Source organism: Pollachius pollachius (assembly GCF_949987615.1).
Source record: "Pollachius pollachius genome assembly, chromosome: 19".
In the NCBI taxonomy this organism is placed as follows: domain Eukaryota; kingdom Metazoa; phylum Chordata; class Actinopteri; order Gadiformes; family Gadidae; genus Pollachius; species Pollachius pollachius.
This window is the reverse complement of record NC_136952.1, coordinates 12,303,383-12,317,704: the sequence shown is the minus strand read 5'-3', so window position 1 is coordinate 12,317,704 and position 14,322 is coordinate 12,303,383. Positions and strand designations below refer to the sequence as shown.

Below are 14,322 nucleotides of genomic sequence, written 5' to 3'. Positions count from 1 at the left end.
CTGTATATACACCACTCTTTAAAATTATTTCCTTTAATTATATGTTTAAACATGTGTGGCTTAATAACCTTATTAAATATATGTCAGGTAATACATTGTCATTACATGGTAGCCTATAAGAAGCCATCAATAGACAATTTTTCAGAATGCAACAGGAGTTCATTGGAACTTGTGATTGCAAAAACAATATTTTGAAACAGTATCTCTCAGTGCAAGAGGGCATACCACATATTATGACAACTTGTTCAACCATTTTGCATGTAAAGAATTATGCAATGAACTAATGCCTAAATGTTGTGGGGGTGATACTATTCAATAGATACCCATTACAATACATTTTGATCAACATGACGTAAGCAATTGATAATGTAGGAAAGAGCAGAACATTTTACAAAATCATTTGCATGAATGTACCAAAGCATTTGCAACTTCAAATGTTCAAAGAAGTGGGAAACTGCTTTTTTGATGCAAGTGACACAATGATGTGAAGATTGAACAGGTAGTTTTGAGAATTTCAATTGTGATTTGAGAAATGTACCAAAGCGACTGAGAAAACCTGTAATATAAGTGGTTCATGTCCAACTGGTTTAACTTACTATGTGCTGAATTACACTTGTAAAACATATCAAATACATACTCCTTATTTCCAAAGAATTGGGTTTGTTGGGGACATGCATAAACGGTATATATATTAATGAAGTTATGCCTGTGTGATACCATTATATTCTCCTCACAAGACACCTGCAGCCTTCACAAATGCCAGTCTTGGAATAGGCGGGATATGAAATCAGCCAAGAAGTTTCGTAGCCAATAGGATCATTGTAGCTACTAAGACCATCGAAACTGATGGTCTTATAACCACCTCATTTTACCGTGTATCCTTCCGCTGGCACTATAATGACGAAAAAAATAATATTTAATTGCTTTAAATCACTAATGTTGGTTGATCTTATACATTCATGTCAATACAGTTATTTTAAACGCATAGACTTAATCTGAAACAAGTTTAATGAGTTTAGGGGGGAAAATATATGTTTTTCTAGTCGTCATTCACTACATTGTGTAGCGACGCGACGGATACAGAGAGACGGCTTCCTGTCTGTGGTGCTGCACGGTGAGTCCAGTTTGAGATTTTTCTTATTAACTAAATATTTTGAATGCTATATCATTTTCCATAGTATGGTGCCATTTTTCTTGAGTATGCATTTATATTCATATTTGAATAAAGGTAAAACTTTGCTTGTCTATTTGATAACGATTGCAATGTGTTCCGAGCGCTTTCTTTCTTTGATAAAGCATCAGTAGCATATTAGCATAACTCGTTAGCTGTTTGTATTATTCAGAAGAATACTGCAAAGATACGTGTTCTCTTTATGTTATTGATTGTACATTTTGTCAACATTGCAATCGATTTTGAATGGGATGACTTTTGAAGTTAGAAGTCTGTAAATGTAATTCATAAAGGAAATTGTGCTCTGCACAAAATAGCTAGCCGCTTTTAATGACATCATCACAATGCGCCTGCAATGTAATGCCATGTTTGTCTTCTTTCCCTGTTTGTTTATCCATTATTTGCTAAAACTACTTCCATTTACATGTTGACACAAATACATTATCAGTGGTTATTCGTTCATCAATAGAAAAGTTTTTTTCGTTTTCACAATCACGCTGATGTATGCGCTGGTTTAAAAATACTTTCCAACATTGACTATTTCCTCTTTGTATGCAGCGTGCATGCAATTCTTATAAGATCGGTGGGTCTGCACGCACCCCCATTGCAGCCATGTCTCTCCCGGCCGGCACCATGGCATTCGTGCCTGCCCCAAGCCCCACCGTGGTGGACCAAACCACGTTAATGAAGAAGTACCTGCAGTTCGTAGCTGCACTAACGGAGACGAACACACGTGAGTTAAATTGTTTTACAGACATGTAGTTGATAGACTTTTTGGTGTTGGGGCAATGTGATGAGAGCGATACCCTTTAGCCCAGATAAAAAGTACATGTGCGTGACTGAGAGAATGACCGTGTGGGTGTTTGCATGAGTGCTGTTGATGTACTCTTTAAAAACTCTGGGCGCTGAAAGTAAAACTGATAAGATCTGAGCGCCCCCCTGGTTAGTCAAGCTGTAATTACTGAAAGCCTTTCACAACTATGTGTTGACTAATTGCCACCCACACTATGTCCCCAACCAATCAGCGGATGAGACCAAGCTCAAGATGATGCAGGAGGTCAGCGAAAACTTTGAGGTGAGTTTGATATGTTTTACTGTCAATTTCAGCACGAATGGATGCTGTGTCCATGTTGTTGTGAGTGAGTGTACAGGTAGAAGAATGGCTTTCAGAAGAAGGAATGTAGATGCATGTATAACATGAACATCTATATATTTACACCCGCAGTGCACTTTTCACTGCAGCCATCACGGTTCTAGTTAATAAAGAATAAAACTATCCTCTTTAATTCATGCTTTTAAATTCCAACCGTGACAGTGATCATAATTCAAAGCTTTCAAGCACATTCAAAGCTGTGCAACCTTTTCATCAAAACAAACTTTGATGGATTGTTGCCTCGGAAGGTGTCGTAGAGGTTATCAGAGATGTAGTTTGATTACGTTGTGGATGCGGTTCTTTCCCCTGCAGAACGTGACGTCTTCGCCGCAGTACTCCACCTTCTTGGAGCACATCATCCCTCGCTTCCTCACCTTTCTACAGGACGGAGAGGTGCAGTTCCTGCAGGAAAAACCCACACAGGTAGTTGTTGCTCTCCACATCCAGTGTAATATTCCTGGACCTAAAGGTCAAGATCAGAGTGTTTTAAGGAGAGTGAGCAGAAGAGAGCACTATTTTGAAACTTAACAATCAGAAACATATCTCTCTCTGCCATTGAGAAATGTTTCCATTTGACCCAGCCGTCAATGACCAATCAAGGAAAGGATGCCCTGATTGGTGATCAATCAGCCTGAAGTGGTCTTATTTCTGGCGGAGTCACCTCGAAACAGCTATTTGTACAGCACCTTTCAGTCACGAATAGCTAAGCTATTTCAAACAAATTACCCTTAAATAATAGCTGTTCAATTTACTAACAGAACCTTTTGGGGAAAAAAAATCTAGATTTTTGTCATAGAAAAGGATTGATGAGAATACCAAAAACAAAACGGTTGGACTTTTGATGTTTTTCAGCAACTGAGGAAACTTGTGTTGGAGATCATTCACCGCATCCCGACCAATGAGCACCTCCGACCGCACACCAAAAACGTCCTGTCTGTCATGTTCCGCTTCCTGGAGGTAAGAGACACACTTTTTCCAAGAGCAGCATGAGAACGGCGCAACTCCTGCTCTCTCAGCAGCTCTTACAAATACCTTTTGGTATTCAAAACGATTGGTGTTAACTTTCATAGTTATTCCAACATTATTTCCTTTTTATTTCCTTGTGTGAGCGTTATTGTGTTATAAAACTGTGTAGTTGGACTGCTCTAAAGCGGTCCATTCAAGTATTTTCACCTTTAATGCTCATGACCTTGTAATGCTCATGATCTGGTTCTTAATGTATTAAAGCATGATTTTTTGCTTTCTTGCAGATTGAAAGTGAGGAGAATGTATTGATCTGTCTCCGCATTATCATTGAGCTACACAAGCAGTTTCGCCCGCCCATTTCTCCCGAGGCAAGTCAAGACTCACATACCGTAATACTCCATTTCTATATATTCCTTTACATTACTGTTTATGCTGCATTGTGCTGTAATTTGGGTCCTAAGGGGATTATTTACAACTTTTGAGGCATCATTCGGGGAAAAAGGATTTAATGCGTTAACACTTTTGCCATGATTGTCCCTTCTCAGATTCATCACTTTCTAGACTTTGTGAAGCAGATCTACAAAGACCTACCAAAAGTTGTGGTAAGTCCATCCAATGTTGTGTTCCACAGTGTCACATTCCTCGAAATGCATTGTAATCAATAGTCGATGTGGAAATGTTGACGTTTGATCTAGGGTATTGCCTAACGCTTTACAATGAGGGAACATTAATTAACATTAATTAACATTAGTTAATCCAGTAATAATAATTATTATATAGCAATTGCATAGGGTTCGTTGTGAGGGTTAACCCTAACCCTGTCCAATAATGTATACATTAATACCTCAGTTAACATAAACATAAACACCAATACCGTAGTTAACATGAACAGTGCTGGTAAAAATGAACACCGTTGGTAATTGATGGCTAGACCATTACTATTTTGGATTGCATGGACGTTGTTTATTGTTTTGTCTGTTTTCTGGATTCCCTGTCATCAAGCACATTGCCGCTATATGTGAATAGTTCAGAATCGCACATGTCATTTAACTGACTCTCTCTCACCGTCTCCCCTCCTTGACAGGCACGGTACTTTGAGAACCCCCAAGTGATTGCAGAGAACACGGTCCCCTCCCCAGAGATGGTGGGCATGATCACCTCGGTTCTGGTGAAGACCACGCCTGAGAGGGAGGACAGCGAGACGAGAACGGTAAGAATAAGTCAAAATATCACGTGTATTCATTTCAAATATATAATATAATAATAAAATATAATAGTTCCAGCGGTGTTCTCAAAATCATTGAGAAGACGTAGAGGTTATAGTCGAATTCCCAAACATGGACCATGAGGTTGAATTCATAATGTGTACATACATATACTGTACTTGAAGTGTAATCCTGCTCAACAACAGTAGTGGTACCACTAGAGGGGAGTAGCGTTCCATCCTACCACGCTCTGAAAATAAGTGCCGTGGCTGAAGGTTATTGTCTTCAAAAAGAAAGAGAAAAACACACACACACACACAACTAAAAAACCTTGTTATTCACTGAAGGCCAGTGGAGCACGCAGGTTATTTAATTCCCTCTATTGTGTATTACTTACATTTGTGGACTCATAAATCGTGTTATGTATTTATCTAGTGATAGAGGCCGGGCAGCCCAACCCTCACCACCAAAATACCTTTTTAGTTTGGGACTCATTTCCTTTTTCACTTCTCCTATCCTAGCACACCATCATCCCGCGGGGCTCGCTGTCTCTCAAGGTGCTGGCGGAGCTGCCCATCATCGTGGTGCTGATGTACCAGGTGGGTGCCGCCACTTCCCCCTTGCCGCTGTTAAAAGCACAATGAACAACCGTTTCTCTGGGTGAACGTGCACCGTAGTAACCATGGTAACAGTACATCACTTCACGCACTGTTTTGGGAGAGCTACGAAGGTTCAGTGTGGATCCAGGACTCTGCATTTTATGAAAGCTGATCCACAAAAGAATTTCAATTTCATTATTCAGAACAAAATTGCTGAATAGTGAATGTTATTTTTTTGTGATGAAAGAAATAAGACATTTTAAGATGAACATGTTATTCCTGTACAATGCACTACTGCGGTGAAATAAGAGTGTATAACCGGATGTTTTTTATTATCTCTGACGCATTATTTTAGGTAATATTGCTTTGATTGCATTTATTATGTGCTGATTGATTTGCTTTTCCCTCCCCAGCTCTACAAACTGAACATACACAACGTGGTGTCCGAGTTCGTCCCTCTCATCATGAACACCATCATGCTGCAGGTCTCTCCTCAAGCCAGGTATGTGCGCGTGCGTTTGTGCGTGTGTGCACATGTAATGTACTCAAACATGTCTGTGCTGTGTCCAAAGTTTTCCATGTTTACTTCTTAATCTTCATTTTTATATTGTTGTCTCTGTGTGTGTGTACATGGTATAGTTGCCCTTTCCTCACTAGGTTATTCCTCTTGCTTCTGTCTGAGCACGTTTGGACTTCAGCGTTTCTGCTGTGTCCCATTTTTTCGGAGAAGCCTAGTGTGTCTGGAATTTGATTCCCTCTCCTAACCAATTTTCCTTTTTCTTTCCAACCTTGAAAATTGTGTTTCATTTCACCGTTATACATTTTACTTTGTGATTCTATTTTAGTCCATTTATTTTTTTCCGCCTGGCAATTTTGTCTTGACAAAGTGAAAGTATTTGGTGTGTGGGGAGGGGGGCCTGTCGAAGCGGTCCGAGTTATCCTTGCGGGACGTGGTTCCTGGGAGGGAGGAGGCTCGGAGGGGGGGGGGGGGCGGGGGGGGCTCGATCGGGTGTTCGAAAACAAAAAGGAAATGAAGCTGAATTGATTAAGCAAATGGCTTCTGCGAACGAGGGAGCGGTTTGACGTCAACCGGTTCTGAAGTCACCTCAGACCCCGCGGGAAGGAGGGGGTCTGTGTGTTAACGGTGTGTGTGTGTGTGTGTGTGTGTGTGTGTGTGTGTGTGTGTGTCTCGCTGCAGGCAACACAAGCTGTACAACAAGGAGCTGTACGCTGACTTCATCGCAGCCCAGATCAAGACCCTGTCCTTCCTGGCCTACATCATCCGCATCTACCAGGTACACGGTCTGACGGCTGATGGCGTCAGATACTGACATGGATCCCTGTTGAAACGCCCTCCCCCGCCTCTGCACTGTTCACTGCATTTATCATATGTTTGGGACGTTCAACTAATGTCTTGGTATTGTGTGTGTGTGTGTTTGGCTCTCCCTCCGGGTGTGTATGTATGTGTGTGTGTCATCTTCCTGTGTGTGTATATGTTATCTTGTGTGTGTGTGTTGCTCTCCCTCCGGGTGTGTATGTATGTGTGTGTGTCATCTCCCTTTGTGTATATGTGTGGTTGACGCGTGCTCGTGCTCTACCAGGACCTTGTGGGGAAGTACTCCCAGCAGATGGTGAAGGGCATGCTGCAACTGCTGGCCAACTGTCCCCCAGAAACCGCCCACCTCCGCAAGGAGCTGCTCATCGCCGCCAAGCACATCCTCACCACCGACCTGCGCAGCCGTACGTTGGGCACACACACACACACACACACACACACACACACACACACACACACACACACACACACACACACACACACACACACACACACACACACACACACACACAGATTCAGAAAGTCAGAGGCACGGGCGCAAACAAACACATGGATGCAGAGAGGGAGAGACACACCATCCTGACAACTGTCTTTTGTAGCCGTAGATCTTGCTTGCACAAACACACATACGAGCGGTATCCAAATATTATATTATGAAAGACAACTTTTGTTTTCCCAATGCATTAATTAAAATCTCATAATTGTCGGGCCACTCTTTACAGTCATTTATTTATACATGGATGGTGGTTCCCACACCAAACTTATAATTTTTTTTATTTAAATGAAGTTTGCAAAGCCAAAAGAAAGAACAAATATAACTTCTTGCCCAAGTATGGCATAATAACAATGAAACGTACACAACGCACACAATCAAATGCTCACTCCTCATTCATCACTCCTGGAAAGCTTTGAAATCCAAAGGGCCTTTTGAGAGTGACTCCTTTCTTTAAAAGTACTTTTAATTTTCAGAGTTCATACCATGCATGGACAAACTGTTTGACGAGTCCATCCTGATCGGATCCGGCTACACCGCTCGCGAGACTCTACGGTACGTTTGCTTGTAAAGGAAAATTGTCAAATGGACCGCATTCATTCACGCATCTCCAGCCAGTGGCCCCTCAAAACACTTACCACTGAGTGCCTCTCAATCACCCATTCATACACACATTGAGACGCACATTAATTCACAGACAGTTCTGTCAACCCCGCCAGCTCGTTGGGAGCAGTAAGGCTCAGGGATCCCTCGACATTTGACAAGAAGGGGCCTGGGATTCGAACCAGCTCCCTTCTGTTAGCCAGAAGACCTGCTTTACCTCCTGAGCACCTGCTGCCCCAAATATGTGCTTATGTGTCTGTGTGCACGAGAACTGTGTGTGTGTGTGTGTGCGTGCGTGTGTTTGGGATGCCATGAACTCTCATTACACTCATCAATGCCATCCGACCTCCCTCTACGTAGAGTGGGTTGGTTTCCCGCCGGGGTCAGTTGGGCGTGTACAGTATAGCATGCTAATCAGGCTAACTGTAGTGGCCCAAACAACTGCATCTAAAAAAAACAAAAACACACTCTGTCATGTCCACCTCTTCTCTTCTCCAGAGGGGGAGGTGATGGTGCTGGCGCTGTCTCCCATGGTTAAATTGATAAACACCCCCCCCCCACCTGACCCCACTGAGCAGTCCACGTCAACACATTAGCTGCCACCTGTAATTAGCGGAGAGGGAGAACGCGGCCAGGAGGATGAGACCTGGCATGACTATCAGTTACCCCTTATTGATCCGCCCCCTCCCCGTCTCCCCCCGGCCGGCTCTCGTTTACCTCTCTCCCATTTTCTGTTTTTTTTTCTTTTTAAACCTCTCTCCGACACCTGTTCCCCATTTCCCTTCTGCTCATTCACTCTTTTCTCCTTTTCTTCTTTTCCCTTGTTTCTCTTACTTTTGGTGTCAGCTGGAGCTGCCTTCCAGGGTTTGCGTTTGTTTTTAACGGTCATGCTGCACTCCTCTTCTCCTCGTGAACCTCCTCTTTTACCTCCTCCTGCTCTCTGGTTAACCGATATTCATTTGTATTACTAAAAAGACAATGAAACACGATCAACTACAAAGGAGCCTCTTATTCCTCTGGCATTACAAAGAACAGAAAGGAAAGGTTTCTGCAGCTTTATGTATTGGGTAATTGGCCTACCTTCTCTTTAATTATGGGTATCTTGTGGATTGCTACTTTTATAGATTTTCTTTTAGCCTTATTTTTATATTTATTTTCAGACAGAAGAGTAATAATGGGTATACCAGGATGATAGTAAAATGTAAGAGGTACCCTCTTGCACCCTTATTAGAAAAATCGAATTTATTAAACAATTGTATTTGATTATCTTCTAATGGATGTCCTTTTTAAACTTCTTGATTCAAGCCTGTGTAAAGCTCTCTTGAATGGCCTTTGTGTTTTAAAGGGTGCAATTTTTCTTTTATACAGTCCTCACACCGGGTTTGGATCCAAAAGAGAACGCAAGACGTCGGACCCTAACACCATCATGTCCCCACTGTTGTTTTAAAAGCCTCTCCTCTCCCCATCCAGGCCCCTGGCCTACAGCACGCTGGCCGACCTGGTGCACCACGTCCGGCAGAACCTGCCGCTGACGGACCTGTCCCTGGCCGTGCAGCTCTTCGCCAAGAACATCGACGACGAGTCGCTGCCCAGCAACATCCAGACCATGTCCTGCAAGCTGCTGCTCAACTTGGTGGACTGCATCCGCTCCAAGTCCGAGCTGGAGAACGGCAACGGCCGGGACATCCTCATGAGGATGCTGGAGGTAAACACCCGGGATCATCTGGTCAGACCGACGACTGGAGGCTAGCTGGAGGATGCAATGCTTGATGATGCTGTGCTTAACAGGGTTTTTTGAGGGTTTTGTGTGCACATGGCTTGTGTGTGAGTTAAGTGTCGGTCAAGTTAAGAGATGCACAAAACCGATGGAATATGTTGATCGAGGGCTGTTGATATTTTTTTGATAGACTAAAATCAGCAAAGTAGGATCGAGCTAAGGGTTGACCAAGCCAAATCTTTATCAGATCTCTGCTTCGTCTACACGTTTCAAAGCTATCGATGTAGATGAACAACACGATGATCGCTGACCTCACTGCGTCCCGTCAGGTGTTTGTGCTGAAGTTCCACACCATCGCGCGCTACCAGCTCGTCACCATCTTCAAAAAGTGCAAACCCCAGTCGGAGATGGGCGTGGTCGACCCGGTGGCGCTACCGGGGGTACCGGCGACCCCCATCCCGTCCAGCACCCCCGCCCTGCCCACCCCGGCGCCCGCCACTCCGGCCCCACCGGCCCCACCTTCCGCCCCCTCCGCGGGCTTCGACCGCACGGGGGGCGGAGACAAGGAGGACAAGCAGACCTTCCAGGTGTCGGACTGCCGCAGCCTGGTGAAGACGCTGGTGTGCGGGGTGAAGACCATCACTTGGGGCATCACCTCCTGCAAAGCCCCCGGAGGTACCGTGCTCAGTGTTCCGTGTTAAATAAGGTTCATTCAGCTCTAGGGATAGGGGCTATCTCTTCTTGTTTATGGTTTCTCAGCCCCACTGTGTTGTGTACCCAAACAGTTTTTGGTCTTCTTTATGATGTACAGCACTTTGTCATGTTTTGAATGAATGAATCGAGTGTATTCCTTAAATGGAGCACAGAACGGGTGCAGTCTGAGGATAAAGGTAGATTACTACCACTGCTGGGCGTCCACTTCCGCAAGGATGTGTCGTGATCGTATCTTCGTAGATTTCGTGAGAAGTGAAATGTTATAAACACTGATAAATCCATAAGCCTAGTTATCTCACACGTTTGCCATCTGCTGCTGTGTTTTTCGTCTTTCCCTCTGCAGAGGCTCAGTTCATTCCAAACAAGCAACTCCAACCCAAAGAGACACAGATCTACATCAAGTTGGTCAAGTATGCCATGCAGGCCTTGGACATCTACCAGGTAGGACTTCCAACAGAGAGCTGGCATGGATCATGGACATTCACTAAAAGAGTGGCAGAAAATAAATGAATTCATTTTGAATAACATTCTCATATCAATGATTGTTCTGATGAAGTTCTTTTGTACAGATTTTACACATTGGGCCTTTTTTTTTAACTTATCAACAGTAAAAGTTTTAGTTTTTACAATGCATTTTGCAAAAAGAGAAATCATCATTCTGTTTAATGCCTATAGAGATTTATATTTATAATCGTATGCGTTGTTCAACAAGGCTGGGTTCCCTCAGCATATACTCGTACATCAAAACAAACGCTAGTAATCACAGCCACAGTATTATTCACGCTAGTAATTAATCTGCAAAAAGTTTTGTTTTTTTCCGTCATGGCTCGTGGTCCATCATCTCGCCCACGCGCCTAAGGAAAGGTTGCATTTATTGGCATATATATAATTTATTTATAATTAGCGGATATTCTTTTTGGGAAGTTGGCATTGGCTTGAAAGCACCCACTTGCGGGGGGGGGGGGGGGGGGGGGGGGGGGTTGGGGAGTAGCCAACATGGTGTAACAGCGCCCCATCCCCCTGCTGGCTAGGTACAGGTGACCAACAACCAACAGACGTACATCAGGGTGGCCAACTGCCAGGCGGTGCGCATGAAGGAGGAGAAGGAGGTACTGGAGCACTTTGCCGGCGTGTTCACCATGATGAACCCGCTCACCTTCAAGGAGATCTTCCAGACCACAGTCCCCTACATGGTGGAGCGCATCTCCAAGAATTACGCTCTGCAGGTACATCGGTGGTGAGGGGGGGGGCACACACAGGAATAACGGGCAGAGGAGCTGGCATGCTGTTTCGTCCTTGTTGATAGGACGTTTGGTCATTTAGCAGACGCTTCTATTCAAAGTGACTTTCAAGTGAGGCTGAAAACGAATCAAAGCGTGCAATCAAAATTGGTGGGACTACAACAATATTCAATCTTGCATAGAGTCAACAGACGAATGAGTGGCTTCAAGGATCCAAAATGTTTGTAGTGTTTTTATGTTTTTTTCAGCACATTATGGATACATCTCAGAGCTAGTGCCATCAGAGAGTGGGTGTTATTGAACACAGTTTTCCCTTACATTTATTTATGTTTTTTTTTATATTTTTGTTGTGTCCAGATCGTGGCCAACTCGTTCCTGGCCAACCTGTCGACCTCAGCCCTGTTCGCCACCATCCTGGTGGAGTACCTATTGGAGAGGCTGCCAGAAATGGGCTCCAACGTGGAGCTCTCCAACCTCTACCTCAAGCTCTTCAAGCTGGTGTTTGGATCGGTGTCGCTGTTTGCTGCTGAAAATGAGCAGATGCTCAAGGTGGGCGTGTGCTCGCAACCCGTTTTAAAAGTTTGATTTCTAAAGTGGATACTCGTTCACGTTCTCTCTTGGATTTTGTCTTGAATCTTGGTTCTTGGAGGAAGAACTTGTTCACACTTCCTTGGCATAATGTCCTAGTTGCCTTTGCAGTGAAGTCTTACCACTTGTATGAATAGGAAGCAAGTCGTAAACTCTAAACCAAATGATCCTCACCCAAAGAGTTGTTCAATGTCCCACTGGATACTAGTCTTTGTCGCCTGTGGTTTATTAACAATTTTTGCACAATGTCACTACCTGTCTTTCAGCCCCACCTCCATAAGATCGTCAACAGCTCGATGGAGCTGGCCCAATCGGCTAAGGAGCCCTACAACTACTTCCTGCTCCTGCGCGCCCTCTTCCGGTCCATCGGCGGGGGCAGCCATGACCTGCTCTACCAGGAGTTTCTGCCCCTCCTGCCAAACCTACTGCAAGGTAAGCCAGCCACCTGACTGACCTCCTTAAGCACCAGGCAGACATTTCCATCCGAAGCATCTTTATTTTAAGAGGAATGTATGGTTTGATGTATGCCTGTTTTGATATAGTCGTTTTTAATACAGTTTTACAGTGCCTCTGAATGTACTTTCTACTGCCGACGTCTCCCATTGTTGCAAACAAGACTACATTAAAACTAAAATCAGAACAAAACGATACCAATCAGGGTTGTTAAACGTTTGCTCCTGCACAACACTCTCCGCCGATCACTCCCGACCCTTCGTCATCGATAAGCCCTCCTCCTCCTCCTCCTCCTCCTCCCTGGCAGGGCTGAACATGCTGCAGAGCGGCCTCCACAAGCAGCACATGAAGGACCTGTTTGTGGAGCTGTGTCTGACGGTGCCGGTACGCCTCAGCTCCCTGCTGCCCTACCTGCCCATGCTCATGGACCCGCTGGTGTCGGCGCTCAACGGCTCCCAGACGCTGGTCAGCCAGGGCCTGCGCACGCTGGAGCTCTGCGTGGACAACCTGCAGCCCGACTTCCTCTACGACCACATCCAGCCCGTCCGGGCCGAGCTCATGCAGGTAACCAGGGCGCCCGGGGTGGGGGTGTTTGGGGGTGTTGGGGGTGGGGGTGTTGGGGGTGGCCTGGTCTTTGGTGATGCTATTGTCGTTGTTTTATCTATCCTGATCAACAATTCTGAGCAATCCTAATTGCTCAGATCATTTGATAACCTGATTTGATGGTAGTATTACTGTATTTCTGAGGTGCGTACCTATGACCCGTCTGATTTGTGCGGTCAAACGCCAATGTCCGCGAAACCCCTTGTGCAGGGAGCCTCACCAGCGACCGGGTCCTCAGTCATATGTAATCCAAAATACCCTTTAAGGCCCTTTAGATGAAAGCGTCTGCTGGATTACTCGGCTCAGCTTAGTGTGACACCACCCGTTGCTCTCTCCCACGTCCTTCCCTCTCCCGGCCCCCAGGCCCTGTGGCGGACGCTGAGGAACCCTGTGGAGACCATCTCCCACGTGGCCTACCGCGTCTTGGGCAAGTTCGGCGGCAGCAACCGCAAGATGCTGAAGGAGTCCCAGAGGCTGCTTTACGTGGTGACGGAGGTGCAGGGGCCCAGCATCAAGGCGGAGTTCACGGACTGCAAGGCCTCCATACAGCTGCCCATGGAGAAGGTAGGCGTGAACCTTACACTTATCTTTGAGTATAGGCGGGCACATTTACATTTAGGGCATTTGGAAAACTTGAACGACGGTTCATACACGCATCCACACACCGACGGCGGAGTCAACCATGCAAGGCGACAGCCAGCTCGTCTGGAGCAGTTGGTGTCTTGCTCAGGGACCCCTCGACACTGAGCTAGGAGGAGCCGGGGATCAAACTAGCAACTAACTGTAGTACGTTTGTATTGAACCTGCATTCCGATCATGGATGCAGGGAACACGTTGGCCAATCCGTGCGGTGTATTGGTTTAAGTCGCCTACGCTGCCGTGTCGCTACATACCACTCACCACCGTGCTCTGTTGATCTTATCCCAAAAAGGAAACGCTATCATTAACGTAATTCGGGCGTCAGTTCAATTTGTACCGACGCTAACCCAAAGCGACAATATGGCAGGCTTAATGGATGTCACGGTGATGAATAGGGCGCCATCGGTACTGGCAGACAACGTCTCCTCTCTGTAGGTTCGAGTTACCGTCTCACCGTGGCTGGGAGGAATGAAGACATTAGATGACAGCGGCTGCCAAAGTCACGGCAAACAGATGAGGGCGGATATTTTTTAAGACGTTGTCGTCTCCCAATTATCGTTGTAGGTCGTGGCTTAGTTGAAGATGTTGTGTTTTTTTCGCTCATGTTTTCTTCCGTCTGGCAGCCTTTTGTTGAAACGCTGTTTTCTCATCCGTCTCGCTGATCAAGTTTCGCTGACAGAGGAAATTCAGGGATTTCATGGCAGCCGTCTTTTTTAACACTGTTGCAGGAGAACAGAGCAGTAAAGATCAAGAGATGCTCCGTGTGTGTGTGTGTGTGTGTGTGCGTCATAGAGGACGTGGAGACTGAGCATTCACCTAATTTAATCCATCATCCAACCCT

General features: G+C 45.2%; 1 protein-coding gene across 4 annotated transcripts in view; it reads left to right on the top strand.

Moving 5' to 3' along the window:
* Positions 1 to 1,096: 1,096 nt before the first annotated feature.
* trrap (transformation/transcription domain-associated protein) overlaps positions 1,097 to 14,322 on the top strand; it is a 101,293-nt gene continuing 88,067 nt past the window's right edge. Inside the window, exons 1-21 of one of the 4 annotated variants that reach the window (XM_079757159.1) lie at positions 1,097 to 1,114; positions 1,730 to 1,904; positions 2,197 to 2,246; positions 2,637 to 2,747; positions 3,177 to 3,281; positions 3,575 to 3,658; positions 3,836 to 3,892; positions 4,375 to 4,500; positions 5,017 to 5,094; positions 5,508 to 5,596; positions 6,293 to 6,389; positions 6,696 to 6,834; positions 7,400 to 7,478; positions 8,997 to 9,231; positions 9,573 to 9,918; positions 10,301 to 10,398; positions 10,995 to 11,183; positions 11,556 to 11,747; positions 12,053 to 12,218; positions 12,547 to 12,803; positions 13,206 to 13,406. In XM_079757159.1, the coding sequence (XP_079613285.1) occupies positions 1,784 to 1,904; positions 2,197 to 2,246; positions 2,637 to 2,747; positions 3,177 to 3,281; positions 3,575 to 3,658; positions 3,836 to 3,892; positions 4,375 to 4,500; positions 5,017 to 5,094; positions 5,508 to 5,596; positions 6,293 to 6,389; positions 6,696 to 6,834; positions 7,400 to 7,478; positions 8,997 to 9,231; positions 9,573 to 9,918; positions 10,301 to 10,398; positions 10,995 to 11,183; positions 11,556 to 11,747; positions 12,053 to 12,218; positions 12,547 to 12,803; positions 13,206 to 13,406 (2,820 nt within the window). In that variant the 5' untranslated portion in view covers positions 1,097 to 1,114; positions 1,730 to 1,783. Of the gene's footprint in view, positions 1,115 to 1,729; positions 1,905 to 2,196; positions 2,247 to 2,636; positions 2,748 to 3,176; positions 3,282 to 3,574; positions 3,680 to 3,835; positions 3,893 to 4,374; positions 4,501 to 5,016; positions 5,095 to 5,507; positions 5,597 to 6,292; positions 6,390 to 6,695; positions 6,835 to 7,399; positions 7,479 to 8,996; positions 9,232 to 9,572; positions 9,919 to 10,300; positions 10,399 to 10,988; positions 11,184 to 11,555; positions 11,748 to 12,052; positions 12,219 to 12,546; positions 12,804 to 13,205; positions 13,407 to 14,322 lie in introns of all 4 variants that reach the window. The other 3 variants (XM_079757158.1, XM_079757157.1, XM_079757156.1) reach the window with 3 other exon arrangements.